A 27391-nucleotide genomic window follows, 5' to 3' on the forward strand; every position below is an offset into this window, starting at 1 on the left:
TGCAGTTATTGAGACTACATTTCCAGACAACAGGAACAATATCTACTCCCATGGCTGATTACTAGAGAGCATTAAAAGTTATAACACGACATGTTGCTACCTAAATTTCTTAGGTTAAGTGCATTTCTGAAGCTCCTCCGTTAAAAAAGTTATTTCTGACAAGTTCCTCTTCTAAAAAGTCATCAAACACTCAGATTCTTATGAAGAGGCAGCAAAAAAGAAAACAAATTCAAATACCACTACTCAATTATGGTAGCTAAAAATCATTTCTACAGGAAGAAGGCAACCAGCATAACTAGATTGAAGATGAACATCAATTACTTCTACCTACATTCGTACGCAAAACAAACACAGAAATCAATAACAGCTCTTAACAGTCATGTTAACAAAGAACCAAAAGTTGAATTTTCGGTAACTTTTCCCTTTTGGACACAAGTACAGCAACAGCCAATGCAACTAAAGAAGAATCATGTTCAATGTCCATACATAGCACATGATTGATCCCCCGCTTTTCTATCTTGGAATCCCAAGAAAACAGCTTAACACAAGGGCATCCATATCATCAAACAATTTTAATAGCAGACAAGTTTCCGGAAGGGGAAAAAACAAACTTTAGCACTTCTTTTATAAGAAAAAAACACACTTTATGACATTTTATTGCACTAGAGAGAAAGGGAACAATTCTTACAATTTGTAATAGAAAAAGAAGCTCCTCGATCTGCGACAACTATTCAAGAGCTGAACAACAACAAAATTTGACCATACACATTTTGGCCAATAGCACATTAAAAGGAGCTGTTGGTGATTAACTAACCAACCAAGGATGTTATGCATTTGTAAGTATATTAAATAATTTGTTGCATTTTTCTACAAGCACCGGGGTACTTTCTTTCACTGCTTCTGGTCTCGCCATGCCAATTTCTCCAGCTGAGAGTCATGCAAAGTCTTATACAAGTGAGTTACAACTAAGAAGAAAGGTTTCATGATATAGCACCTTCTAGAGTATGTTGATCACAGCCAGGTTGGAGTACAGTGCTTCTGCAGCATTTAGCTCGACTAGACTGGTGTTTTACCCAAAGCATAATTCTGCTTCTTGGAAGTTAGATCATACTTTTCTATATGGTTTGGCAAGCATAATACATATTTGATCTCTGTCACCTGCTAAAGGCTCTGCAACTCATAATATTTAGCAAGCAAGTTTCCTGAAAAGCAATTTGCCGCTTGTTGTGTCAGCATTGAAGCCCTAGAATCCAAGTTAGCCTTTGACGTTAAGTTGAGTATTGGCAAGCAACAGATATGTGTCCCATCAAGCACTCAAACCAGCCCAATTCTTGAAAGCAATAAGTGCATCCATTTTACTGCGATTTCTCCTTCTTAACTTTGAAACTCTGAGCTTCTTATGTTTTTCCATAAATGCTTGTTTATATCTCCATTTATCAACAAATATCTTCATCTCTTGAGATTTCTCCACTACTTGCATTACTGCATCAAAGAAGCCACCTTTGACCAACGCATACAGAAATGCGTCGACCAAGCTATTATCTAGTTTAAACTTCTTCTCCCCTTCCGTCGAAATCTTCCTTTTCACTTCGTTCCACAGCATCAAAACATTGAAATACTTCTCCGCTGTCACATATCCATTAATTAGAGAAAGATATGTCTGGTCATTGGGTTCAAACTGAAGGAAGGTCATTCTCCTGAAAGTCCTCCTTGCATCTTCTAGCCTTCCAGCCTTGCAGAAGGCATGAATGATGGAATTCCAATCATGTGTTCCAATTTCAATTCTAGGATCCTCAACAATCTCGTCTAAGAAAGCAGCCATGAGCTCAGGTCGATGGCTTTCTGTTAAACCAGTCATGATAGTCAAGTAACTCCCTTGCAAGTCAGGTATTCTTGCTTCTCTCATGTCCCTAAAAATAGAAAATGCAGACTGAAAATCTTGGCATGACATTGACGCTTCAATTAGAGCATCATAGGTAGCAACATCTAATTGGAGACCTAAACTGCTAATGTCTGTCACCAATTGAGCAGCTTCAGCTGTTTTTTGCTCTTTGCAATATGCCTTCAATATTGGCACGTAGACTCCAAGACCTAAAGAAGCCCCCTGAGCATTCATTTCATCAAATATCATGTGTGCCTTGTCCAATAACCCGAGACTAACGCAAGCATTGATAATGCCATACCCAACAGATCTCTCAACAATCACTGATGGGGATTCCAAAGTCTGAGTTTCACCAATCAAAGTAGCTAAATCTTTTATGCTCCCGTTTTCAAGAAATCCACTTACTAATTCACTATAAATTCCTTCTGCAAAACATAATCCTTGTCCATCTGTTTCTCTTAAACCTCGAAGAATAGTTGCTGAAACAGACGCCAAATTACCACACTTTACAAACCCGCTAACCAAACTACTAAGAAAAACCCCTTTATCCGTGAAACCAAATCCGCGTATTAAACCTTCTAACTCAGCTATTTTCTCATTAAGACCCTTCAATGCATACAAATAAGCAAGTAACCCAAAACTAAATTCATCAGGCCTAACACCCAAAACCGACATGGTCTCCACCGCCTTCTCTGCATCGGTTATCGATTCGAGCTCACGACAACAACATTCTAGTGCAGCATTACAAGCTGCCAAACTAGGTCTCAAGAAATTCAAATTCTCATCACTAGCAATCCTACAATTCTCATTGAAAACTTGTAAAAACCCACTAAAGTTACCATTTTTCCTACAAATCTCGACAAGAACATCACCCCAGAGACTAAAAGGAATGAAAAATCTATTCTTGAACATAGACTTAACCAATGCAAAAGCAGGGGCAACAGTGTTAGCATCACTCATTGATTTTAACATAACATATACAGTTTCAGGCTGTAACAATTCTTGATTCTTCTCTAACAAGAAAACTACAGATGCAAATGCTCTTTTTATGTTATGGGTATCATTGAGTGATGACAAATGAGTGATGAGTGAATTGGTAAGTGACTTACTTGGGAAAGCTGAATAATTTGAAAGGGTCTTGAATGATATCCACGCTTCATCTGTGTTATTGGTGTTTATGGAAGTTTGAAGAGTGGATTCAAGATTGGATTTATGTTCTTGTGTTAAGGTTAGTGGGGTTTGGTCTTGGGGTTTTGTTGGGGTTGTAGAAGAAGGTGGTTGTGTTCTTTTTAAGGAGAAAATTGAAGGTTGGAGAAAAGAATACAAAGTGGGGATTTCAGGTTGTGAGGAAAAAGGTCTTTGTGACAGAATATAGAAAGCTCTTCTCCACATTCTTGCTCACTGTGTTGATCGAGAGAGAAATGATGAATAAGCTGAAGCCCTTCGCCGGGGCAATGGACTGTAAAAGGAACAATCATTAATAAGGTCAGGCATTTTGTCCTTTCAACTTTTTTATAGAAATAACTTTAATTTAATTAAAGAAATGTTATAACTTAGTATTATTGGTTTATAAAGAGTTAATATCCTAAAATCTCCTAAACTATTATGTTTTTGTCAGTTTCCTACTTAAATTATGCAGTGTCTCCAAAACCCCTCTCAACTATTTTGTATCTCATATTAAAAACCCCTAATCGCATTCTTACAAGTGCGTCAAGTATACACTGCTAGTTATCTAAAAAATGTGCTATGTGGTACTGTATTACTCTCGGATGATTGATTAACTCTAGGAGTTTTGAGCAAAATAATATCTAATGTATTGTGTTAATTTTATGTTTAATTGTGATTGTACTTTATGCTAAACTACAATTGAATATCCTTATTTAATTCACTTTGTAGCACAATAAAAATATAAATAAAAGCATATAGTATTGTATTTCTTAAAAATCATCTTATATTACATAAAAAATATTATATAAAATAAAATCTCACAAATAAAAAATTAATTGGCCTGCAATTACATTCTCTAATTCAAGATTATATAAAAAAAGTTCAAGAGATTCAACTTTATTCTCTACAAGGTGTGTTGAGTTTAATAAGAAGGTTTAAATCGATATTATTTCAACAATATGTGTTGGACATGAAAGAAGACTAAAACAAGAAAAAGGATAAACCAATTCAGATGAAATAAGAAAGGGAGAAATTTTTCTAGAGGAAACCCATATGGAGAACTGAAGAAAAAAGTTAAAAACGAAGAAGTGGAAAATAAAGAAGAAAGGTGAAATAATAAGGAAGAATGGTGAGAAATAAGGAAGAAAGGTAGATATATATGAAATAAGAGGAATATTTATTAAAAAATAAATTCGAAAAGAGGGTTAGGCTAATTAGCCACTATTTTTTGTTAGGTGGGCCAATTTGATGGCTTTTTCAGTTGTCACGCGCTCCCAAACGAGTATTTATACACGTTGTGTCAGGTCAGCAACGAGAGATTTTTAATATGTAAGGCAATATAGTTCAGCGGGATTTTAGGGATACCGAATAGTTTAAGTAGAAAACAGATAAAAATGTGATAGTTTAAGGGGTTTTTAGGGTATTAACTCTTTTATAAATAAACCAATTTTATGTAAGAGAAATGAATGTATGAATTTATTATACCCCTTCTTATTTTCTCTTTTTGGACAAGGAATGTTATTTTAGGAAAAAATTAGAAGGTGTGAGTCCGTCTTGGCATAACTAGTAAAGTTGCTAGCATGTGATCAGGAGGTCACGGGTTCAAGTCTTGAAACAACTTCTTGCAGAAATGTAATAGACCCTTGTGGTCCGGTCATTCCCCGAGCCCCGCACATAACTAAAGCTTATTGCACTGGGCAGCCCTTTTAATCAAAGGTGCGAGTCTGTAGCCATTCTTCTACCGCTTATCCTTTTCTTTTTTTTTGTTGAGCGCACATATAATAGTAACCTTTCAAGCGTATAAAAACCGATAATCTTTCAGATTTCTTAAAATTGTCAATTAATAGTAATATTAAATAAAATAGCATTAAAATATTTATTTGGTAGAAAAATTCTAAATTTATGATACTATTTAACCACTAATCGCTGACCAACTGCTATATACTCCCAATAATTCGACAAGTCAATGGTGTTTTGACTAATTATTGATAATTATTGAATCTTCTAACAATTATTGGACTGGAGAGTTAACTTAATAAAGGTCCATTTCAATTGGATTGCTCGAGTATAAATCAATAACTCAATAAGTAAAAGAGATTAAATCGTTATTCTCATGTAAAATGTTCTTTCTCCTTTTTCATTTCGACTTTGTTGACTCAATTTTCTATCTAGCTTATTTGTTCAAAATTTTATACGAACGTATGGTCGAGTAGTTCAATGGAAACTGGCCCTTGTAAATGGAAATAAGCTCATCAAAGAAACGTTAATCCTTTTCCCTTCTACATAATAATGGAAAGCTAGACTGAGGTCCACTTGCAAAAAGCCCAAATTCAGTAAGTTCCCATAGAAACAGAAGCCCAAACCAAAAGGGTAAAACTCGAGCCCACAAAAATGAGAAATGAGAGATAAAAAAAAAAAAGGAGAAAGGGGCATTCCGAGAATTGAACTCGGGACCTCTCGCACCCTAAGCGAGAATCATACCACTAGACCAAATGCCCAATTCGCCTATAACCATTAAAGTTAATTTATTTGTCAAAAAGAACTCTTATCTTATTCACTCTACCATAGTAATGTACCACGTGTGTACATCTTACAATCCTCTTTTTCATGTACAATTTTAATCAAATAAAATAATGTGTGTCTCTGAATAAAACCAAGTGACAAATAAAAAAAAATCAATATTATTTCATCATTTTTGACAAAATTTTTAGCCCCAATATTTTATTCCCTTTTGTTCATTCATAAAGAGATTTTTTTCAACTATTAATAAACAGAAGAAGATAGGAAAAATCAGTAAAAAGGAATTTGAAATGGAAGCACAACAGTTACTGATGTTTTCAGCCAAGATCATTTTGTCACTGGTTTTAGGTGGATCTCTGGTGTTATTTGCACATCTCACCAGTATTTTACTTTTGCATCCAAGAAAATTAAGATCTAAACTTCAAAGCCAAGGGATTAAGGGACCTTCACCATCTTTTCTCTATGGAAATCTCCTTGAAATCAAGAAAATTCAACTTCAGAACCAGAAGCAACCAAGGCCAGAAACCAACAATCAAGAAATAGAAGGAAGCATCCCTTTGTTCCATACATGGCCAGCAACAGTGTTCTCACATATTAAGCAGTGGCAACTTGAATATGGTCAAATTTTGGCACTTATATACATACCACCTTCATATGATTGTGATGACTTCAATTCTTTCCTTTTATTGTTTGCTCATGTGGTTTTTTTGTGTGTTTAAATTACAGGATCAACATTCATGTATTCAGCTGGAATTATACAGACAGTATGTACAACTGATGTAGAAATGGTGAAAGAAATCAGCCTATGTGCAACTCTAAACCTGGGAAAGCCATCTTACCTATCCAAAGATCGTGGTCCTCTGCTTGGCCAAGGCATTTTCTCTTCAAATGGCACTTATTGGGCTCACCAGAGAAAGATTATTTCCCCTGAATTCTATCTCAACAAAGTTAAGGTACATTTCCACTCAAAAGATATATGCACTTGTTAAGTTCAAGAAATCTAATCACAACACTAGAATTTCAAACATCTACTGATTATGCAGGAGATGGTGAAGCTGATGGTTGAATCCACCAGTAAAATGATAGAATCATGGGATGAGAAAACCAGAAATTCACAAGGAAAATTGGAGGTTAATGTGGAAGGTGATCTCAAGAGTCTGTCAGCAGATATAATATCAAGAGCTTGTTTTGGGAGCAACTATGCTGAGGGGGAACAAATCTTCCTAAAACTTCAAACCCTTCAAAGGGTTATGTCCAAGGTTCCCATTGGAGTTCCTGGATTGAGGTAAAAATATTGTTGCTAAATTAGAACTATGTTTAGCGTGCAAAAGGGCAAGGAAAGGGTAAATGAGTAAGTATCGATCTTTTTGTTCTGTTTGAGAGGTTGATATCAAGGATTACTTGATCCTCCTTCCATTCCCTCCTCTTTTACTTACATACCAACAACTGATATAATTGTTTTCCTCTTGCTACTTTCCTCTTTTCACCTCAAGGGAAGCCTAGTATTAAAGTAACTCATGGTAGTAAAAGATAATTTTCCCACAATGTTCTGAATGGCTAGATGTCGCAGGCATATCCCAAACAAACACAATAGGGGGATATGGAGATTGGAAAAAGAGATTAAAGCAATGATATTGAAGGTAGTAAGAGCGCGGAGCAATGCCACCTGTGAGAAAGACCTTCTACAGTTGATTCTTGATGCTGCTAAGAGGTACGAAGAGAGTGGTGATAAACTACCAGCTGGTATTACTCCTGATACGTTCATCGTTGATAATTGCAAGAACATATACTTCGCTGGCCATGAGACCATTGCCCTCACAGCATCCTGGTGCTTGATGCTACTAGCTGCATATCCAGAATGGCAAGCTCGTGCCCGAGCTGAGGTGCTCGATGTCTGTGGTAATGAGTTGCCAAATAATGACATGCTGAAACGAATGAAAGTGGTATGCAGTAATCTAAAGCCCAGATAATTGATATTCGCATATATTCTGTACCTGGATCCCTAACATGTATACATATTTGATTGGCAGCTGACAATGATCATCCACGAAACGTTGCGTTTGTACCCACCAGTAGCTTTTGTGGTTAGAGAAGCATTGCAGGATATAAGTTTCAAAGATATTGATATTCCAAAAGGGACTAATATTCAGATTCATATCCCAATCCTACACCAACAGCCGGAACTCTGGGGACCAGATACAGATAAATTCAATCCAGAAAGATTTGGCAAGGGCATTGCAAAGGCTTGCAAAGTCCCAAATGCTTATATACCATTTGGAATAGGGAATAGAACATGTGCGGGGCAAAATCTTGCTATGATTGAACTGAAGGTGATTGTATCGATGATTCTGTCTAGGTTTACATTTTCGTTGTCCCCAGGATATCAACATAGCCCTGTTTTTAGATTAGTCATAGAACCTGAGCACGGTGTTAATCTATATCTTGAAAGAATTTGACACATTTTTCTTTGTTGATATTTGACAATGCCTGTGATTATGTTAAGTTGAATTGATTTGAGAAAGGTTCAGGAGGAGTCTGTAAATGATGTTATTTAGCAGCCTGTCTCCTCAAGCAATACAACAGAGGAACAAGAGATGCTACTACTGCTGTCTTGTGCTGTCAATACATGATACACGCGTGCTATTCTTCAATTCTGTATTCAACACTTCCTCGAAGCAACAAAGGAACCCCTTAAAAGAACCCGAGGATACATGTTCCATTCATTTGTTTTTCTCATCCTCACAAATGAATCTCATAGAAGTTCTTGCCCCAAATGCAAGCGAATCTTATTAAGCATTGGTGCCAAGATCAAGAAGATGATAAAAGAATCATACAGAGTATACACAAGTCTTGATCATGAATCGCTTTGACATTAGAGCAACCAACTGAATTTACCCAAACTCAAATTTGAAGACTAGGGTTAGAAATTCTTACCTCTTGGCAGTCCTAGCAAGATCCTTATGAAATCTTCAAATCTTGAACAAGAATTGATGGACAAATGGCTAGGTCTTAACTTTCTCTCTCTAAGATTCTCTCACATCTCTCTAAAATATCAGATGAAACCCTTCAAAATGACCCATAATATTATTTTATAAGAATGGGGTCGGGTTTATAAAACTAGAAAAATAAAGTTCTAAAACACACTCTGCGGTCGTATAATGCTTCTGCGGCCTGCATAATGGGTCGCAAAAGGCCCTCCGGAACTGGGCAACACTGCTTTAGTCTGCGGTCATTATGCGTCCCACATACCTGTTCTGCGGTCGCATAATGCACCGCAGAACTGGTCTGCAGACGCATAATGCACCGCAAACTTGATCTCCAAACTTGGCCTAACCTGCTTCACTCTGCGGCCATTATGCGGTCCGCAGAGTGATTCTGCGGTCTCATAGTGGTCCGCAGAAATGTATTTATTTATTTTTTTTTTAAAAAAATTCCCTTACTCACCAGTTCATTGTTCAACACCAAAAGTCCCAGCCTAGTTCGGCACCACGAAATCATAATTTCCTTAGCAAATATTTTTCGGGGTCGTTACACATAAGTCAACATCCGGTCAACCTTTTCAACTTAACCCACTTGAGAATGAGAAGAAAAGCAGTCGCAAATAGAACACTGCAGTGTATATAACTCCTCTTTGTTTACAGAACAGATTAGAAACTCGAAGATTTGCACCAAGAAAACTATCAAAAAAGGAAAACATAATCCCACTGGCCTGTAAATCAACATTCAAATATCTTCAGCACAATCCTCATCATTTATTTCAAGTGAAAGCAGAATAAATAAGCCTATAACCAAAGACGAGCCAAAAGGCTACAACAAACACGATCATCATTGATTCTAACATGAAGGATCTGCATTACAGTTGTTTCTTGGAATAAGTTACATGAAAATGTTATTAGCCTGATAAGATTTTAAAATGATAACACTATCAACTTCAATTTTTTATGATTCATGAAAACAGAGACCGACTTCGATTGCGCTCCAGCCGAGCCTCCCTCTGCAACATGCCAGAAAATGAAAATGAAGTATCAGAAAAAATGATACCCAGAAAAAGGGAAAAAAGAATAATCAGAAGGTGCAAGAAAGGCGATTATTTTAAAAGCAATTATCTAGAGCACAAAGCAGCAAAATCATGTCATGATATCGATGTCAAAAACACCTAGAAACCATAAGAATTTGATTACTTGGTAATTTATGTTCCCTCCACCACTACCTCCCTACTTATGCACAACAAAAGCTGAATTTGAGAAGAGTTCCGTAAAGTAAATATTGTTGAGCTCATTCCAAGTGACAAAGAAGAAAGAGAAGAGCAATAGATTCAGGTTTGAGTATAGGCTGCATTGATAGTGATCCAATCAAGAACTGGCTAGTGGCAGAGTAGAAAACTTAACTAGCACGTAAACAGATCTTAGTCAATATTCAATCTTCACCTAGGCTAGTTTACTTTAAGCTGCTCAAAAACTTGTTCCTTTTCATAACTATTGACGCAGAGTCTCAAAGCAACTTGTCTGAAAGCTTTTTACACATTCCGTCACACCCCTATAAGGAAAATACCACTTCAAAGTGTCCATAGAAGAACCTATCGGAGTCCAATTTACATGGCAAGCTACTCTACATCAGAGGGGTAGAAGCAATTTATACTATCTTGCACATTACATAATTTTGCATGCAACACAGGTCAGAGAACATATACAACTACTACCATCCTCATCAACATAGAAAGAGATGCAGAAGAAACTAGTTAACAACTTAACATGCATACCTCCTTTTTCTTGCATTCCTTGTAAACATCAAAATGTTCTTGACATTTGCTCTTGTCAGAGTTAAATTGTTCCAAACCTGCAAAGCGTTCACAAATTAAGCAATGCCCTGAAACAACTGCATAACATTATAGTAATACGTCTTTGAACATATCGGTATGAAGGAAAAGCATTATCCACAATTTCCACCACTCGAGTCTACAGACGATGAAAGTGTATTGGTATGAAGGTAAAACACTTTCCACAACCCAGACCAAACATGTTATCTCAAACAGAACACGGCGCTGTATATTGCAAGAAATTCATGGACAATGTCTTACGTGCGATGTGTGGATATCTCCATGAATTCTAACGACCTAGATTAGCAAACTAAAATGCTCCACATTTGAAGAACCTTCCAACCTTCCCCAAAAACCTTCATGTTGATAATGGAGTATTGCATCAAGCTACCTAATTGCTTTCTGACCAATTACCAAGTATTCTTCAAACAAATTTTGGACAACTCTTTTATGCAATTATCTTTACAAATAAGTTCTTTTTAGTTCAAATATCAAACAGAAACATTCCGCTTTTAGTTTTAATTTTCAGCAAGTATGTTCAAATTTGCAGCGCAGGGGCAGAAGGCACATAAGGACCTAATTTCTTAGTAAGGAATTCTATACCCAGATAACAAAACGAGTGATATAATTATAATAAAAGTCATTATATATCAAAATTCAAATAATGATCATGAGTAAATTTTTTTCCTAGTCAGTAAATACAAGTACTGCAAAAACAGAAGATGATCGAAGAACAAAGTTGCAGTGCAGTTACATTTGAGAGAAGCAGTGTACTGAGGGTAGCAATCGGAATCAGAAATTCTAGCTGCACTTGGATATGCCGGTGTTTGAATTTTCGAACTCGCCATTTTGCCTCACCTTTTTTCGATTTCCTCTCTGCAATTTCACAGAATTCGACTGCGTATATTTTCTGTTTTATTCTTCGGGTCGAATTCCGCCGACTATGAAGAGAGTTGACCCGGAATGAAATAGACCGGGCCTAATCAGAGATCTGTCTCTATTCGGCCCAAAATTGAGACCAAATAAACGGGGGTTTTGCATCTATACCCGGATTTGGGATCACAAATGAACCTATAACCACTTTGTATAAAAAATTGTAAGCCTACCCACTTTACGATCAACTTCAAATTTATCGGGTCTGAAATTAAAAAATATTAGTCTGAAGTGAAAAAATTACAATTCAGATGCACTTAAGGTCAAATAGGTCTAAAGTACAACCAATGGTTTCATGCACTTAAGGCCAAATAGGTCTAAAGTGAAAAATTGCACTTCAGATGCACTTAAGGCCAAAAAGGAATTAAGTGCAACAAATATTTTCCTACACTTAAGGCCAATAAGTCTGAAGTGAAAAATTGCACTTCAAAGTTCAAATGCACTTAAGGCCAAAAGGTCTGAAGTGCAACAAACGTTTTCCTACATTTAAGGCCAATAAGTCTGAAGTGCAACCAATAATTTCATGCACTTAAGACTAATAAGTCTGAAGTGAAAAATTGCACTTTAGATACACTTAAGGCCAAAAAGGTCTTAAGTGCAACAAACGTTTTCCTACACTTAAGGCCAATAAGTCTGAAGTGAAAAATTACACTTTAGATGCACTTAAGGCCAAAATGTCTGAAGTGTAACTAACATTTTCATGCACTTAAGGTCAAATTGGCCTGAAGTGCAAGTTGCCCACAAACAAAAATTTGTTGTTCGAATTTTAACAATCCATTATACGATTTAATACCTAAATATACTCCAAATGAGTTCAAATTTGAAACATAACCTCCAAATATCATTAAGAACAAATCCCCAATCATCAATTTGTCAAAACAACAATAAATCTAACGAACCCATTTTGCAATTAAGAAGAAGAAGAAGAAGAAGAAACCCTAAGCAATAGTAAAAAATAAAGTATCACAACAGTTCACTACTGTAAAACATCATAAATTACCTTAAAATATGTTCACAAACACCATATAAAATCATTGTCAGCCCGAAGAAGAAGAAGAAGATAGAAGAGAAAAAGCCCTGAAGTTGTTTAAACTTTGAGTACAAGTTAAAAAAATAAATAAATAGTGGGTACATATTAAATGGGGGCGACCAAATAGGACGCCCCATGCCATTTTTACCAAATAAACTCCCAATTTGTTTCATAACCACATTTGGACGGTACTCAAAAGTTTAACTACATTTTCAATTTTTTTTGAGAAATAGTCATATTTAATGCGAAAATAAAATTTAGACAAAAATATCCATAACCAAAGCCTTACTCATTCATGTATAAGACAAAATTGCTTTCAGATATCAAAGTAATAGCAAATAGAAGTTCAATAATTTTGAGAAACAAAGAACTTAGATGAGGAAAACAATAGCAGATGAAGGATATAACTTTTGGCTATCTATTCCAAAAGAAAACTTTAAGTAGTGTTTACTCTCACAATGTTTTCAATCATAAAATATGTGATATTCTAGCTCATAAAGTGAGTTATTCCTCATCTTTATAGTTTTATAGATAAGTAAAAATTATAATGTGTTAAAGAATTTTGGGAGCCAAGATATTTGACACATAATTTACATAGAAATAATTGGACGAGTCTCGAATATTGAGCGTTAAGTGTGCTTCGAATACACAGTCAAGCACTTGAAACGTAACACGTAAGCCTCAAAAAATAAAGTCTTGCATGTAACTCAGGGCATTTTACAAGAGCGAGCTCTGAGCGAGTCCCAAAAAACTTTTTAAAACACTAGTAATAAGAAAATGAACAAGTGTATGGCTTCTTTCCAAATTTTGGGGCCTCTAAGTGGAGCGTCATGATTAGGTGGAAATATGAAACACTCTGTAATTGAATTCTCTCACACATATATTTCCCTCTCTGACAGCTAAAAATAAAGTCACCTTCACTACTTTCCTGCCGAAAAAGGCTCCTATAAAATCTTTGTTATGCTTTTTCTTGTTCCCTCCCTTTGTCCCACATTTTCTCTATCCTTCTGCCCCTCATTAAATTAGTAGCAACAATACTACTTTCTCAAAAGGATTCTTGAATCTTTTTCCAATTTCAACTCCATAAAACTAAGAAGCTAGTGTTCTTCTTTCTTATCTTTCTAATTGATGAGATGAATACTAGTAGTAGTGCCAGTAATAATGCTTCTACTGCAACAGGAACAAAGTTCATCAAATGTGTGACAGTTGGAGATGGTGCTGTTGGCAAGACTTGCCTTCTCATCTCCTACACTAGCAACACTTTTCCAACTGTATGTAACTATTCAAAATTTTCTCTATTTTTCATCTTTTTTTTATTCTTCATTATGGAGTTATATGTCTGTGTGTCTTTACTCCTACAGGATTATGTGCCAACTGTTTTTGACAATTTCAGTGCTAATGTCAATGTTGATGGGAAGATTGTGAATTTGGGTCTTTGGGATACTGCTGGTATGAAAATTCCTTGTTTTCTTACTAATTACAGTATATAATTCTGATGAAGATCAAGAATCATTAAAGTTGTCAACTTTGGTCTTTACTCTTAGCTGCATTCATCTTTCCACTCTTTGTAAGAACAGGTGTTATTGCATATAAAATCCTGCATTCCTCTGATTAAGATTTTGGCCTAATTTTTCTGGTGCAAATCATTAATTGGATTGTGAATGTTGAACTCCAGTTAAGCCTTAGGACAATTGTTTACTCTTTTTCTTCCAAACAATCAATTGATCATGCAATGCTCTTAGTAATATGATTTGGAAAAAATCATCATCACCAGTCAAGATGAAAATTTTGTACTTTACTGTGAAAATCAATGTTGTATTCTGCTTCCAGTAGTTTTACAGTGAAATTTTTTTGTTTGCTTTCAATTCACATCACAAAGTGTTTACAAAAGTTAAACCTTAACGATTCTCATTCTTACTTTTTTTCCTTCCCAATAAATTAAAACTCAGGAAAGCAATAAAGCATCCTCATAAACCAGTAAATTGAAATGAGAAAACCATTTTCTTTGGATAAAATCTTATGGAACATTGACCTAGAAAAAGCTGCAATGAAGCCGATTGAGTCTTTAGTACACAAGTAGTAATGACTAATGAGCAAGATAACAAAACACGTCTTCTTCAAGAGGTCATTACATGATAAAATTGTGAGTGTACAACTACTCTTCACAGGTCAAGAGGATTATAACAGGCTTAGGCCTCTTAGTTATCGAGGAGCTGACGTCTTCTTGCTTGCATTCTCTCTCATAAGTAGGCCTAGCTTTGAAAATATATCAAAAAAGGTATGCTTTTGCTGTTCCAGTGGTTGTGTATTTCTTTTGCTTCTCTGATCATGTAATCCTGACATCATCCTTTGCTTTTTATTTCTTGTTTATGTTGGAAAAGTGGGTTCCTGAGCTAAGACATTATGCCCCATCAGTGCCTATTGTTCTTGTGGGGACTAAATTGGGTGAGTTTTCTTTCAATTTAAGATTCCTCTGCTTTACTAGTAGCTCTTGAGAGGATATTATGCCTTTTCCCTTTGTTAAACTGCTTTCCCCTTTTGTTACCCTTTAACAGTTGTGAATTTTGCAGATACTGTATATTAAAGTGAATCCCGGTTTTGAACTAGTCTTCTAATGCCTAATCAACAAAAGAGCTAACAGAAATCATTTTTTTGTTTACACTTATATACATATACGTGTACATGCACGCACACATATAGATATATTTGCCATATAGCAGAATGTATTGGTTACAAAATTGTTTATATGAATTATGTAGTGATAATATTGCACCACAGCTTCTCTTCTTTCTTTCTGTTATTTTTTCACTTTCTTGAGGGGGAGACCTACCCTCTACATCTGTCGACATTGTATCTTACACAAGTTTACTTGTTTCACATGGACAAGCCCAAATGCCCACTTTGGAATATCCTTTGGGCCTTCAAATATTACCAAGGGAATGGAATGAAGCTTCTCTTTTATGTGGTTAAGTCCGGGCCAAATGATCTGACAACCTATACCACAAGTCAAACTAATGATAGGCGAGAAATTATGCGCTCATGGTTAAGCGGTTTGTTGCATTCTGTGATCTTATTCTTCTCCATGACCCGATGCTTCATCTTCTAAAATTTAGTATGACTTCTTTCTCGTCACTTAGTGCTCAGAGCCGAACTGACTGATTCAGTAGTCTCTCCCCCTCCCCCTATAGTTCGAACTAAGACTCTTCTTCAAACTTAGGTTCTCTAGCGTTTTTTCTTAGTAGGCTACACCATTGTTTGGATAATTTCAGGCTACTTAGCAACCGACAATTGTGAACTACAGAAGAATGCAGGTTCTCTAGCGTTTTCTCTTAGTAGACTACACCATTGTTTGGATAATTTCGGGCTATTTAGCAACCAATTATGATTTCCCAAGTGTTTGTTTAGAAATGGGTGGTTAATCATTTGTTGTGTAGACATAGCAATCTTTTACACATTTACTGGCGTATAATCTTCCACTATCTTGTAATCTGGGGCCAATGAGCTGGTTGATGCAGAGGATGACAGCGAGCTTATCTGTCACTCTTTCCGTTCTAAATTTTTATATATCTAAACAGAGTTCAAATGTGACAGATTTAAGAGAGGACAAGCAGTTTAGAAGGGACTACCCTGGTGCATCTACAATTTCAACAGAACAGGTAAAAATATTGAATCTAATCAAAAGTTTGATGTAGCTTATCCGAAAATCCAGTGCATGCTCCACCTCGTTATAAAGTAAAGAAAGGAAAGGGATATGCAGCACATAAAGTAAGACATGTCGAAAAACAAAGTAAAGCTTGAAGAAATTAAAGAGTCTTTTTAAGTGTGTGAATCTCCCCTAATAATAGGCTTAGAAACTTTTAGACTGGAAAGTTTTATCAAAATGGCCAACTCTAAGTTTACTTTGAAAAGGAACAATGACCCATTTCCGAGCTCATCTTCTCCCTACCTCATCACAGTGTCCCCCACGCCTTTTCTTGTCCAAAGAAGAAACAGAAAAAAAAAAAATGAAATCTGCACTTCTTTTGGTTGAATAGTGCAAATCCATTTGCACAACTTCTTTTGCATACTGTTGAATTGTAAAGGATACAAAAAATGGGATTTCAAGTTCAATGCCTTCGGATGGTAGTGAGACAATTGCAATTGAAAAAAACATGATAAATTAAGTCATAGATTACCAGATGATGTAGAAGGGAAAATCCAATCAGATTTTTTGTCTTTATTCACTCTTTCTCACATTGCAAATTTGTTAAAGCTTTAATTTCTCTTCTTTAAAATGACAGGGCGAAGAACTGAAAAAGCAAATAGGTGCAGTGGCATACGTTGAGTGCAGTGCCAAGACACAACAGGTAATGTTTGATCCTTTTAGTTTCATTGGAACTTAAAAAGATTAGTACATGAAACATGATTAACAAGCAAACATTATTCGAAACAAAATGCTCAAAGTTCACCTAGCTTCCTTTAGGACATTCTGAAACCAGACGAGTGTTATATACCAGACTCGGAAAACATTTTATGTAAGCTAATAATTCAAGGCAAAAGCTACAATGCATGCAGCTTATAATTTGTCAGGATTATGAGCCAAAACCAATTGAGAAAATATTCTTTGAAATGTAGAATGTGAAGGCTGTATTTGATACTGCAATCAAGGTGGTTCTTCAGCCTCCAAAGACCAAAAAACAGGAAGGAAAACACAAAACCTGCTGGATACTTTGATCGAACTAGTTGGAAGAGAGACATTTGTACAATAACCTTTTCCATTTCTGTGAGATGTTTAGCTGTGATATCCGAAGTTTTATTTCTTTTTTTCCTGTTTGCTTTAGTAAGAAGTGCCAGTTTTCTCATTTCATAGTATGTGTGATGTGCTTCTTGTGTTTGTGACTGGCTTGTACATGGTTTTATACGATGGAAAGTGGGAAGTTTTTACGGAATATGCTGTATTTTATCCATTGATCTTTCTTGGCATGGCTATGTAATATGAAAATGTTTTCACATTTCTACCAGTTGTGATATCTAAAAGCTCAAATCAAATTTAGGTGTTGTGATACCAGTTGCCAAAATGTTTGTACTTTAGGCGTCACTTTCAAGGAAAAATAAAAATTTAACTATGTTCGTCTGGGAAGTTACTATTTCCTCTCAAATTGAGAGCTAAAGGCAAGTATGAACGTTCTTCAAAAAGAATGTATGAGCAAATGTCTGCTAACATCACCTAGTTTTGTGCATCTATGGGCTAACCGATAAATTTAAAGTTAAACCGGACAAAAGAAAATAATTATCCACCCATATGAAATTTAAAATTGTATTTGGACATGCATTTTACTTGAAAAAATATTACAATTTTTGTGGGGGGAAACCAAATTTTATATAAAAAAGTGGCAAAACCCACTTTTTCAAATTTGAAAACTCATCTTCAAAAAAATTTGCTCTTCAAAAATTCAATGAAATGTACAACCAAACATTATTTGAATATATGTTTCGAAAAAAAAAAAAGAAATTTTTTTATGTCCAAACGGACACTTAGTATAATAGGGTGATAAACTTGTACTTTGTCTCTCAAAAGACTCTTCATTGGACCAAACGTCCAGCTTAACTATCTTTTTGGGGGATATTATTATAAGAACGTCAACTTTTGGGGTGAAAGCAGAATTCTAGTTCATAACTCTACAACAAAGTTATACTCGTCTATTGACCTAGAGCCTAAAGCGTTTATAACTTGTGGAAGTGTTTGTCAACAAAAAAAATGATTTAAGAAAAGTTAAAATCTGCTTAAAAAAAGTCAAAACCAATAAGTTAGAAAATCAAGCTTTTTTGAAATTGGCTTAAAAGCCATATTGCTTTGATATTACATTCTTATCCCTTATAATTTTTCTTAATCCCGAAATTACCCCTCATTAGAAAACCCTACAACATACTATCTTTTCTTTTCTCCATTCTTGTTGCAGCAGCCTCTCATTTCTTCTTGGTCTTCTTCCATAACTTTCCTCTCTTTTCCTTTCATTTCTTTCTTTACACTTTTATTCATTATTTTTTCCTCTTTTCCCTTTCCTTTCTTTCTTTCCCAGTGCTGCTCCCTTCCCCGTCACATTCATTTTAAAATAATGTATGATACATTCCAATATTTTATAAATATTATTATTTTAGCTTCTTTTTTTAGTTCAATAACATTTAATTTTTTTGGTCGTTGAATCTTTCTTTTTTTTTTTAAATTGGTGTAACTATATAATATTATAGTCATCATCTTCTTTATAATGTTAACAACTTTAAGGATATTTCAGTCATTTTAACAAGAAAAAGTACTTACCATCACTTGTTTACCAAACACTTCATCAGCTTGTTTTCAGTTTCAGCTCTTTTATCCAAACGCGTAACTGCTTATTTATAAAACAAGTTCCAACATTTATAAAGTGCTTTTAAGCACTTAACTTAAAAGTTATTTTTTTAAACCAATCCAAACAGGCTCTTACAATTATTTGTACATAGAAGATATAGTAAAACAACTTTTGAAGTAAAATAAGTACACATAAACTCAAGGACTCAACCCGACCTAACCCAACTAGCTAAGTGGTCCTCTAATAAGTCTTCAAAAATAATGCTCTTACTTTAACCATAAAGTTTAAGCGTGGGCTAGTATTACTGAAATTAATTGAGATCCAACACTAAATAAAAGAATCAAGGTAATACAATTATGAAAATTTTACCTCCTATAGTGAACTATCTTTTATTTTTTATAGGATATTTAAGGTATACACTACCATTAAGGCATTAATACGCTACGTACTATTTTTCTCTCTCATTCTTTCGGTTATTCTCTCCCAAAATCACAACAAGATTGTATTCGCGACTTTTGAAGTACGATTCTCTCTCTCACTTTCAACGTTTTTGCTCCAAAAATTCGTGATAAGTGTTAAAGTTTTTGGGGTTTTGTCAGTTCAAGCTTCTTCTTTTTCTCCTCATTTTTTTTTAAATCTTCACCATTGTTAGGTTTTCCGCATAAAACTTCAAATTTCCTCTTCAATGTCTGATTCAAGAACTTTGAAACAAGAGTGCCACTGTGGCTTTCTTCTACGCCAGATATTGCAATAGATTCCTCTAAACGGATACTGTAAATTATTTACGCCAGAGAAGATTCGAGGGCCGGGGTTTTTGTTCGTTTTCATTTTTAGTTTTAATACAATGTGTACAATATTTTGCTTGGCCGAAAAACGCCATCTTCGACGAACTTTCTTCTCTTTTTTGCTATTTATAGCCTGTTTGACCAAGTTTCTAAAATCAGTTTATTTTGAGAAGTGCTTTTCTTAAAAGTACTTTTCAAAAAAATGCTTTTGGTGAGAAGCAGTTTGTGTTTGGCTAATTAATTTAAAAAGCACTCTTGAGCAGTAATTAGTATTTGGCCAAGCTTTTGAAAATTGCTTCTAAGTGTATTTTTCTCAAAAGTGCTTTTCAGAAAAGTGTTTTTGGAGAAAAATTATTTTTTTTTGCTTCTCAAAAACTACTTCTGCTTCTCCTCAAAAATACTTTTTTTTCCATCTAAAAACTTGGCCAAACACCTCAATTTCTGGGCAAAAACACTTTTGGCCCAAAATAAAGCTTGGCCAAACAGGCTATTAGTCACATACAATGATACAAATACATTGTATTATATATAAATTCACTCAAATACATTATATTTTTGCATAAATATATTTTTTTGCTTGTATTTATGTATTTCGAAGGTTTTCAATATAGCTGAATACATCTGTATTCATGCATGAATATAGGATATATACATTAAAATACACTGAATACAACTATTAAAATAGAACAAAATATAAAGTGTGAATACATTTAATTTTAAATTACAGTAAAATACACTGAATACAAATAGAAATACAGTGAATACAACCAATGAAATATATTGAATACAACAGTAATAATATGTATTAGGAATAACTAAAATACGGTTAATACAAATACATTTGAATACAATGTATATAAAATAGCGAATACAGTAAATACAAACATTGAATATAATGAATGCAACAATAAAAAAATTTAAAACACACTAAATACAAAAGTTATATACAACTGAAAAATCATTCTAATTAATTGGGTTGATAATAAGGCATGTTAGAATTGATTTTGTTGAGTTATATTAGGAGTGTATCACGTTATTTGATATTATTTCCGTTATTAGACAACTGGGCATACCTATTTTTAAGGTGATTGTTGTTACTGTATTTATGAATACATGGCGCGAATACCTGTGAATACATGCGCGTACAGCTGGACTGCCCTGATTTTAGGCCTTTTTTGCTGTTGTATTCATGAGTACAGCAGCGCAAATACATGTGAATACATGCACGTACAGCTAGACTGCCCTGATTTTAGGCGCTTTTTGCTGCTGTATTCATGAATACAACAGCGCGAATACATGTGAATACATGCGCGTACAGCTGGACTGCCATGATTTTTAGGCGCATTTTGCTGCTGTATTCATGAAAACAGCAGCACGCAATACAACGAATACGCTATCGTAACAACTTAATAGTAGCTATAGAAAATTATTATATATATAATAGTTATATAAAGTTAATAGCCACTAAACAATAGTGATTCTGAAAATTCCTCTCCAATTATTCCAAAAGAAATGCCCACACTGCAATTCAACTGCAAATAAGCAGACGGGAAAATGAAGGTTCAACAAGTTTGCATCAGCGTTGATGTATATGCGTGTGTGTTGGTATGAAAAAAGTACATTTTTTCAAAAAAAGTAATTATCATTCGGAAGTTATATTCTTGGCGTTTAGTTATTAGTTAATGTTTTCCAACCAAAAAAAAAATCATCCAAAAGGAAAAATTGACTTCCCTTACTTATGAGCGAAAATCATTTTCAGTAATCAACTTATAAGTTTGTATCACTTGAACTAAAAGAAGAAATACGTCTTTCTTTTCGCCACGTACGCTGACACAAATTTACTACTACCGATACCTTACTTGGGGCGAAACTTTAGTAGAGGAATCTAAGATGTTTCTAGGCTCAAGCCTAAACTAATATAGCGTAGCTAAGAATTCTGCCAACAATGTTCAAACTTTAAATAAATTAATAATTATTTTTGTCTATTAATGGTGTATCAAAATTTTTAGATCAAACTACTTAATATTTAGCTAAGCAATAATTTTTTTTAATAAAACTATAATTTTATAAATCAAAATTAAAATAACAAAAAGACTGACTTTAAGTTAAAAAATTACTTTTAAGATTAGTTCTTTATTTTTACATAAATTTTAAGTTTTAAGAGTTATTTTATTAGGAAATTTTTTAGATTAAAAAAGAATTAAATAGACCACACATGGTAGTTTCCATTTAGTTTTGGCAAATAAAATGGGTAGAACTTTGAACCCGTAAACAACACATCACTTTGAACACTCTGAACAGCTGGACTGCCTCACTCAATTATGTTAACGGTGTTCAAAAGATAATATATAATCATATAAAATAGTATTTAACTTATATTCAAGTATAATATTTCGACGAAGGAGTGTGCTTGACCACCCTTGACATAGGGTGGCTACGCACTAATATAAAGAGGTTGTGATTGAATTAGTATATATAATTTACAGTTGAGTATCACTCATTCGTCCCAATTAAAATATGTTGACTTATATTTAACGAGAATGCTATAATAATAACCACGCATCAATCGTACAAAGATTAAAATTATTTATATGAATTCTCACTAATAATGTCACAAATACTTTATTCCCTTTATGACTCAAACTAATTAAGTTGCGGAGGAGGTGCTTACCACTTGAACAATTCTCTCTCGTCAAGTTATTATTTTAAATGTTATTTTCTTTTTGGGGCTTCATTGCGACCATCAACCTATCTATACTACATATGAAATTTATTTACCCTCCCTAATTAAATTTTAATTTAATTATATAGGCACATATAATATACCAACTATATACAAATTAGTCTTAATGAGTGTCCATTTATATTAAGAATAGAATAGGGAATCAGTTATTTCTCTATCCCTGCTCTCTCTCTCTCTCTCTCTCTTCGTCTCTCTCTCTCTCTCTCTCTCTTTCTCTTTCTCTCTTTCTCTTTCTCTCCTTCTCTGTTCTTTTCTCAATTTTTCTTACTTCGTTTTTCGCTGCTTTTTATCCTCTCCTTTTTTCCAGGGAATTCATCAATGAATTTTAATTATTTTAATATCGAGTTTTAACTTAGCAAATTCCTTTCATGTTGTACAATTGGTGTTCGAATCGAAATTATCAATCAACAAATTTTGAAGGTGTTTGACTCTCCACCATTGACAATAATTAAAAAAGCATCGAAGCTTTGAATTCGATTTGGATTTTCAAAAGATATTATTTGTGTGGATTGGGTGTTGTTGCAAATAATTAGAAATATTCTATTGAGTTTAAATCTCAATTTTGAGAGTATTTGGTGGAGATTAAATTTGATTTGGCTGGATTTTCAGATTGAAATTCGAAGAAGCAGAAGAACACACCACATACAAAATATATATAAATGATATACAAAATACATACAAAAGCATATTATATAAAATTTGTATGAAAATTGTATTTAAGTTGTCTCATGTTATAGTTGTATTTAACTACGTATGAATGATGTATGAAAGTTGTAGATAAGTTGTATATTATATAATTAGTTGTATGAAATTTATTTTTAGTATGTATGTTGTTGTGGATATATCAAATTCTGTATTAAATTTGTATGAAATTTATTTTTAATTTGTATGATGTTGTACCATACATTATTCTTTTCTTAAAATAGGTAATTATTAGAGAGAGAAGAGTTGCGTTAATCTACATATTAAAAGCACGAAAATCCTTAACGAAATGTCGTTCACATTTTTACCCCTTAAAATATATTTTTTATTGGATAAAAATATAATTTAATTATTTTATAATATTTAGGACATTTAAATCAACTAAAATTTTGGTTATTAAACCTTTCCTTATTTGAAGTATGTGTGAAACCCTAATATTTAGGACAACTAAACTAATTAAAATTTTACCTTTTATAAAAAAAAAATTCTAAAACCACTAAGATTTTAATTTTTATAGATCATTTTCGGGGATAAAGAATATTAGTTACCCTATGTAGTTGAAATCTCCATGTTTGCGTCATGTATTGTATATTATGACATTTGAATCTTAAATTGAGCAAATAATTATAGGGAGATTGGTTAAGAAAATGTACTGACCCCACAGTAGTACAAATATCTATAATCAAGTAGACATTATATAGGACCTAACAAAAATTTATATAGGACCAATTATATATTAGATTAGAGTAGAATTACTCAACTTTTCATTCAAAATAATTCTTTTTAATTCTTTCTTTCACCGAAGAATTATTTTCAATTTTCTCCCTGATATTTAGGAGCTTTAATCAAATAAATTTGTGCATAAAACTCTTCCTTATTTTAACTATAGAGAAAGTTTCAATATAAACTATCTTGTATAAATCCATTTCTTATTTAAATTATACTATAACATATCAATTTAATAAAAGACAAGTTATTCCAAAATAAAAAAATCCACGGAATAAGTAAGAGTATAGACAGTGTCTTTTGTAGGTTTGAATTGTTCTTTTTCATGGAATTATAATGTCACGACCCAAAATCCAACTAGTCGTGATGACACATAACCCAACCCGCTAGGTAAGCCAACTTTCACTTATCCAATTCCAATAACAATTATTAAAGCAATTTAAGTAAATAAAGATCTTAATCTTATACATTCCCCAAGAACTGCTAGTACAAATCATGAGCATCTAAGAATAGAGTATACAACGCTGGTATGAAGTAAATGCATCATCTTTGAAAAGTACATAAATAAAGTTTTATGAATCTAAGGCTACCATGAACAAGATGCAACTACAACCGGAACGCAGGTACATCTTTTGTCACGCCCCGAACTCGAGGAGCACGACCGGTGCTCAACCGAGTGAACCCAGTCGAGCAAGCTTATGTTACATCAACCTCTCATCATAACTCACGCTTGATTTATCAAAACATAATTAAATCATGACTTTCATATTTGAATGCATTTGGCTCAATGGCCCGAATTTATTTATTTTTCTTTTCTTTTTCTCTCGTGATGGGTACATAACTTCATAAATATTTGTGAACATAATTACATGACGAAACTCAAAAACTTAAGTACATGACCCACAGTGTATATGAAGCTTCTATGACAATAGATACCTAAGTACATAAAACCAACTAGACTCAAATGCCCACTGGAACTGTAGCGGGCTCACCATAATCTGTTGCGCAAAAGATTCTTATCAAAGATCCATATCATCCTGTAGAAGTATACCTGCATCCATTAAAAGATGCAGCGCCCCCGGCAAAAGGGACGTTAATACTGTCGAATAACACTAGTATGTATAGCTAAACAAATCCTCTTTCAAAATAGAATGCCAATATGATCTATACGTGGAACACATAAAATAAATTAATTGAAACAACATGTACGAATAAGGCCAATGAAAATGGCACGTAATGTCTACGTTAACAATGCGTCTCACTAGACCGTCCATATCCCTCTCTTATCTTACACCTATACATTTCATAGACCGTTCATAGGATTCCATAGACAATACACATATGCGTCTCATGGATCGTTCATAGGATTCACATATATCATACAACACACATGTGCGTTTTATAGACCGTTCACAGTGTTTACTTACACAATATACCTGTGCGTTTCATAGACCATTCACAGTATCATCTATACAGTACACCTGTGCATTTCATAGACCGTTCACAGTGTTTACTTGTACAATACAAATACACTTGTGCGTTTCATATACCATTCATAGTGTTTACTTATACAATACACATGTGCGTTTCATAGACCATTCACAGGATTACATATACAATACAAATACACCTGTGCGTTTCATAGACCGTTCACAGTGTTTACTTATACAATATACCTATGCATTTTATAGACCGTTCATAGGATTTCATATACAATGCAAATACATCTGTGCGTTTCATAGATCGTTCACAGTGATTTCATAACATGATATACCTATGCGTTTCATAGACCGTCCACAGGATTTCATAACACAATATACTTATGCGTTTCATAGACCGTCCATAAGATTTTATAACACAATATACCTATGCGTTTCATAGTCCGTCCATAGGATTTCATAACAAGATATACCTATGCATTTCATAGACCGTCCATAGGGTTTCATAATAAGATATACCTATGCGTTTCATAGACCGTCCATAGAATTTCATAACAAGATATACCTATGCATTTCATAGACCTTCCACAGGATTTCATAACACAATATATCTATGCGTTTCATAGACCGTCCATAGGATTTCATAACAAGATATACCTATGCAATTCATAGACCGTCCATAGGTTCATAACACATCATTATGCATATAACCATGTATAAACTCAAAGCGACATGATTAGCATTACTTTTAAGAACTTAAGTTCCCGGATTATTGAGGCACTTCATGTCCATACTCATTATGGAGAAACATCGCTCATTACATTAGCAAATGTATGGTGAATCAACATGCCAATTTCAGTGGCACATAGCCCAAATTCGTTTTCATAAGATTTATCATCATTTAGCATAAGACATCTTTCTTCCACTACATATATACCCTCTTATTAACTCATGGTCATTAGCTATGTTCATGATTCTTGGGGACTTAACATCAAAGTCATTTACATTAATTATTTTAGTAGTATACATACTATGATAGAAACCATAGAGACATACAACACCTCATAATTCTCATTTTAGCAAATGACAACCTTTCATGTTCATACCATCACTTATTGTACTTGCCATAGGTGATCATAGGATATCAAGAACATTTAAAATATTTAAGAACGCTATAGCCTCTCCTCATGAGGGCGTAAGAGCTTATAACACATTGGAAACATAAGTACAAGTACATTTGTCTCATAACCTTTCCCACCATATATCACTTCACAATTACTTTCAACTACTTACAACATCATTATTTCATTGGCTCCCTTGGCCATACATATTCTTATTCATTCATGGCACTGTGGCCGTATATCATATTCTACACTTTCATTTCTTCCATATATCATCATCATAATTATCAACAAGTAGAATATTTCAGAATTCACAACTTTAAGTTCATTAGTAATAAAGGCTTTAAACACAATAAATTTCTTTTCAATAAATGGAGTAAAATTATTGGCAATCGAAGCACAAGTTGAAATCATACAAATTTTCACTCACGAATGTGTAAGAACACAAAACACATTCAAAAATACATACAAAGTATAGCATTAGCTAAAACAGCCACATTTGGGCATTACTTGAGTTCATAAGCTTTTAGCCAATTATATTATCGAAGTCAATTTTAGAATAGTTGAGTCAAATCTCGTTTCATAATCTTTCTAACATTATTTCATTTCATTGGCACCATTGGTCACAATTATAAAATTACTCTTAGCATGTTGGCCGTATTTAATATTTCATGCTCACCTTTTTACTTTCAAACATCAACATCATCATCACCAACAACAACAATTCAAATCAAGGTGTTTAGTACACATGTGAGCAATTAAAAGTCTAAGGCACATAGAGATATTTCACAAAATTTGGTATAATAGCCTTCGTTTGAACTCGATACATTATTAAAGCACAACCCATACTTGAACACATTCTCAATTGGCAACATAACATGAATAAAGTATTTAGGATACTTATTGAGCATATATCTTTCAACACAAACTTACTCGGAACATATATCTTTCAACACAAACTTACACTCGGGTCTTACATATTTTATATGAATATCGTAGGATTCAATTCTAAGAGAAGAGTTTAGCCAACATACCTTGCTTTGAGCTTTTCTTAAATTATTAAAACGTTCCGAAAATTCTAGCAATCCCAATCTATTTTGAGACATAACAAAAATTGAACCATTATTAGGAAGATATTTATGATCTCAGCTCATTTGAGCATTTTATTAAACACTAGATGTGCAAATCTAACTACAAGATT

General features: G+C 33.9%; 4 protein-coding genes and 1 non-coding gene across 5 annotated transcripts; 2 read left to right on the plus strand and 3 right to left on the minus strand.

The window, feature by feature from the left end:
- Positions 1-220: 220 nt before the first annotated feature.
- Positions 221-3349, minus strand: LOC104114293 (pentatricopeptide repeat-containing protein At1g69290-like). The gene has a single exon (XM_009624698.4). The coding sequence runs from the start codon at positions 3272-3274 to the stop codon at positions 1307-1309; it is 1968 nt and encodes a 655-aa protein (XP_009622993.1). The 5' UTR covers positions 3275-3349; the 3' UTR covers positions 221-1306.
- A 2126-nt stretch (positions 3350-5475) lies between these two features.
- TRNAP-AGG (transfer RNA proline (anticodon AGG)) lies at positions 5476-5547 on the minus strand. Its single transcript has one exon. It is a non-coding gene; the product is annotated as a tRNA-Pro (tRNA).
- Positions 5548-5782: 235 nt separating this feature from the next.
- LOC104114292 (cytochrome P450 714C2-like) lies at positions 5783-8099 on the plus strand. The gene is made up of 5 exons (XM_009624697.4): positions 5783-6187; positions 6296-6522; positions 6613-6854; positions 7140-7512; positions 7600-8099. Exons 1-5 carry the CDS (start codon positions 5860-5862, stop codon positions 8023-8025), a joined length of 1596 nt encoding a protein of 531 aa, XP_009622992.1. The 5' UTR covers positions 5783-5859; the 3' UTR covers positions 8026-8099.
- Positions 8100-9377: 1278 nt separating this feature from the next.
- LOC104114291 (cytochrome c oxidase-assembly factor COX23, mitochondrial) lies at positions 9378-11375 on the minus strand. Its single transcript, XM_009624696.4, has 3 exons — positions 11140-11375; positions 10329-10405; positions 9378-9563 (listed from the first exon to the last, which is right to left on the minus strand). The coding sequence occupies exons 1-3, from the start codon at positions 11231-11233 to the stop codon at positions 9516-9518; spliced, it is 219 nt and encodes a 72-aa protein (XP_009622991.1). The 5' UTR covers positions 11234-11375; the 3' UTR covers positions 9378-9515.
- A 1961-nt stretch (positions 11376-13336) lies between these two features.
- On the plus strand, positions 13337-17294 carry LOC104114290 (rac-like GTP-binding protein RAC2). Its single transcript, XM_009624695.4, has 7 exons — positions 13337-13619; positions 13710-13797; positions 14517-14626; positions 14730-14793; positions 15940-16004; positions 16629-16694; positions 16963-17294. The coding sequence occupies exons 1-7, from the start codon at positions 13482-13484 to the stop codon at positions 17059-17061; spliced, it is 630 nt and encodes a 209-aa protein (XP_009622990.1). The 5' UTR covers positions 13337-13481; the 3' UTR covers positions 17062-17294.
- The last annotated feature ends 10097 nt before the right edge of the window (positions 17295-27391 follow it).

This window comes from Nicotiana tomentosiformis, chromosome 1, assembly GCF_000390325.3.
Source record: "Nicotiana tomentosiformis chromosome 1, ASM39032v3, whole genome shotgun sequence".
NCBI classification, from domain to species: Eukaryota; Viridiplantae; Streptophyta; class Magnoliopsida; order Solanales; family Solanaceae; genus Nicotiana; species Nicotiana tomentosiformis.

What these genes read in the sequence shown, in the direction of transcription:
- LOC104114293 (XM_009624698.4), bottom strand. Translation starts at nt 3,274, where the DNA reads ATGTGGAGAAGAGCTTTCTATATTCTGTCACAAAGACCTTTTTCCTCA.
- LOC104114292 (XM_009624697.4), top strand. Translation starts at nt 5,860, where the DNA reads ATGGAAGCACAACAGTTACTGATGTTTTCAGCCAAGATCATTTTGTCA. An exon ending in TCTATCTCAACAAAGTTAAG is followed by an intron (nt 6,523 to 6,612) that starts GTACATTTCCAC and finishes CTGATTATGCAG; the next exon opens with GAGATGGTGAAGCTGATGGT. An exon ending in ATTGGAGTTCCTGGATTGAG is followed by an intron (nt 6,855 to 7,139) that starts GTAAAAATATTG and finishes TAGATGTCGCAG; the next exon opens with GCATATCCCAAACAAACACA.
- LOC104114291 (XM_009624696.4), bottom strand. Translation starts at nt 11,233, where the DNA reads ATGGCGAGTTCGAAAATTCAAACACCGGCATATCCAAGTGCAGCTAGA. An exon ending in GTACACTGCTTCTCTCAAAT is followed by an intron (nt 10,406 to 11,139) that starts GTAACTGCACTG and finishes AACGCTTTGCAG; the next exon opens with GTTTGGAACAATTTAACTCT. An exon ending in AGGAATGCAAGAAAAAGGAG is followed by an intron (nt 9,564 to 10,328) that starts GTATGCATGTTA and finishes GGCATGTTGCAG; the next exon opens with AGGGAGGCTCGGCTGGAGCG.
- LOC104114290 (XM_009624695.4), top strand. Translation starts at nt 13,482, where the DNA reads ATGAATACTAGTAGTAGTGCCAGTAATAATGCTTCTACTGCAACAGGA. An exon ending in CTAGCAACACTTTTCCAACT is followed by an intron (nt 13,620 to 13,709) that starts GTATGTAACTAT and finishes TTACTCCTACAG; the next exon opens with GATTATGTGCCAACTGTTTT. An exon ending in GGGTCTTTGGGATACTGCTG is followed by an intron (nt 13,798 to 14,516) that starts GTATGAAAATTC and finishes TACTCTTCACAG; the next exon opens with GTCAAGAGGATTATAACAGG.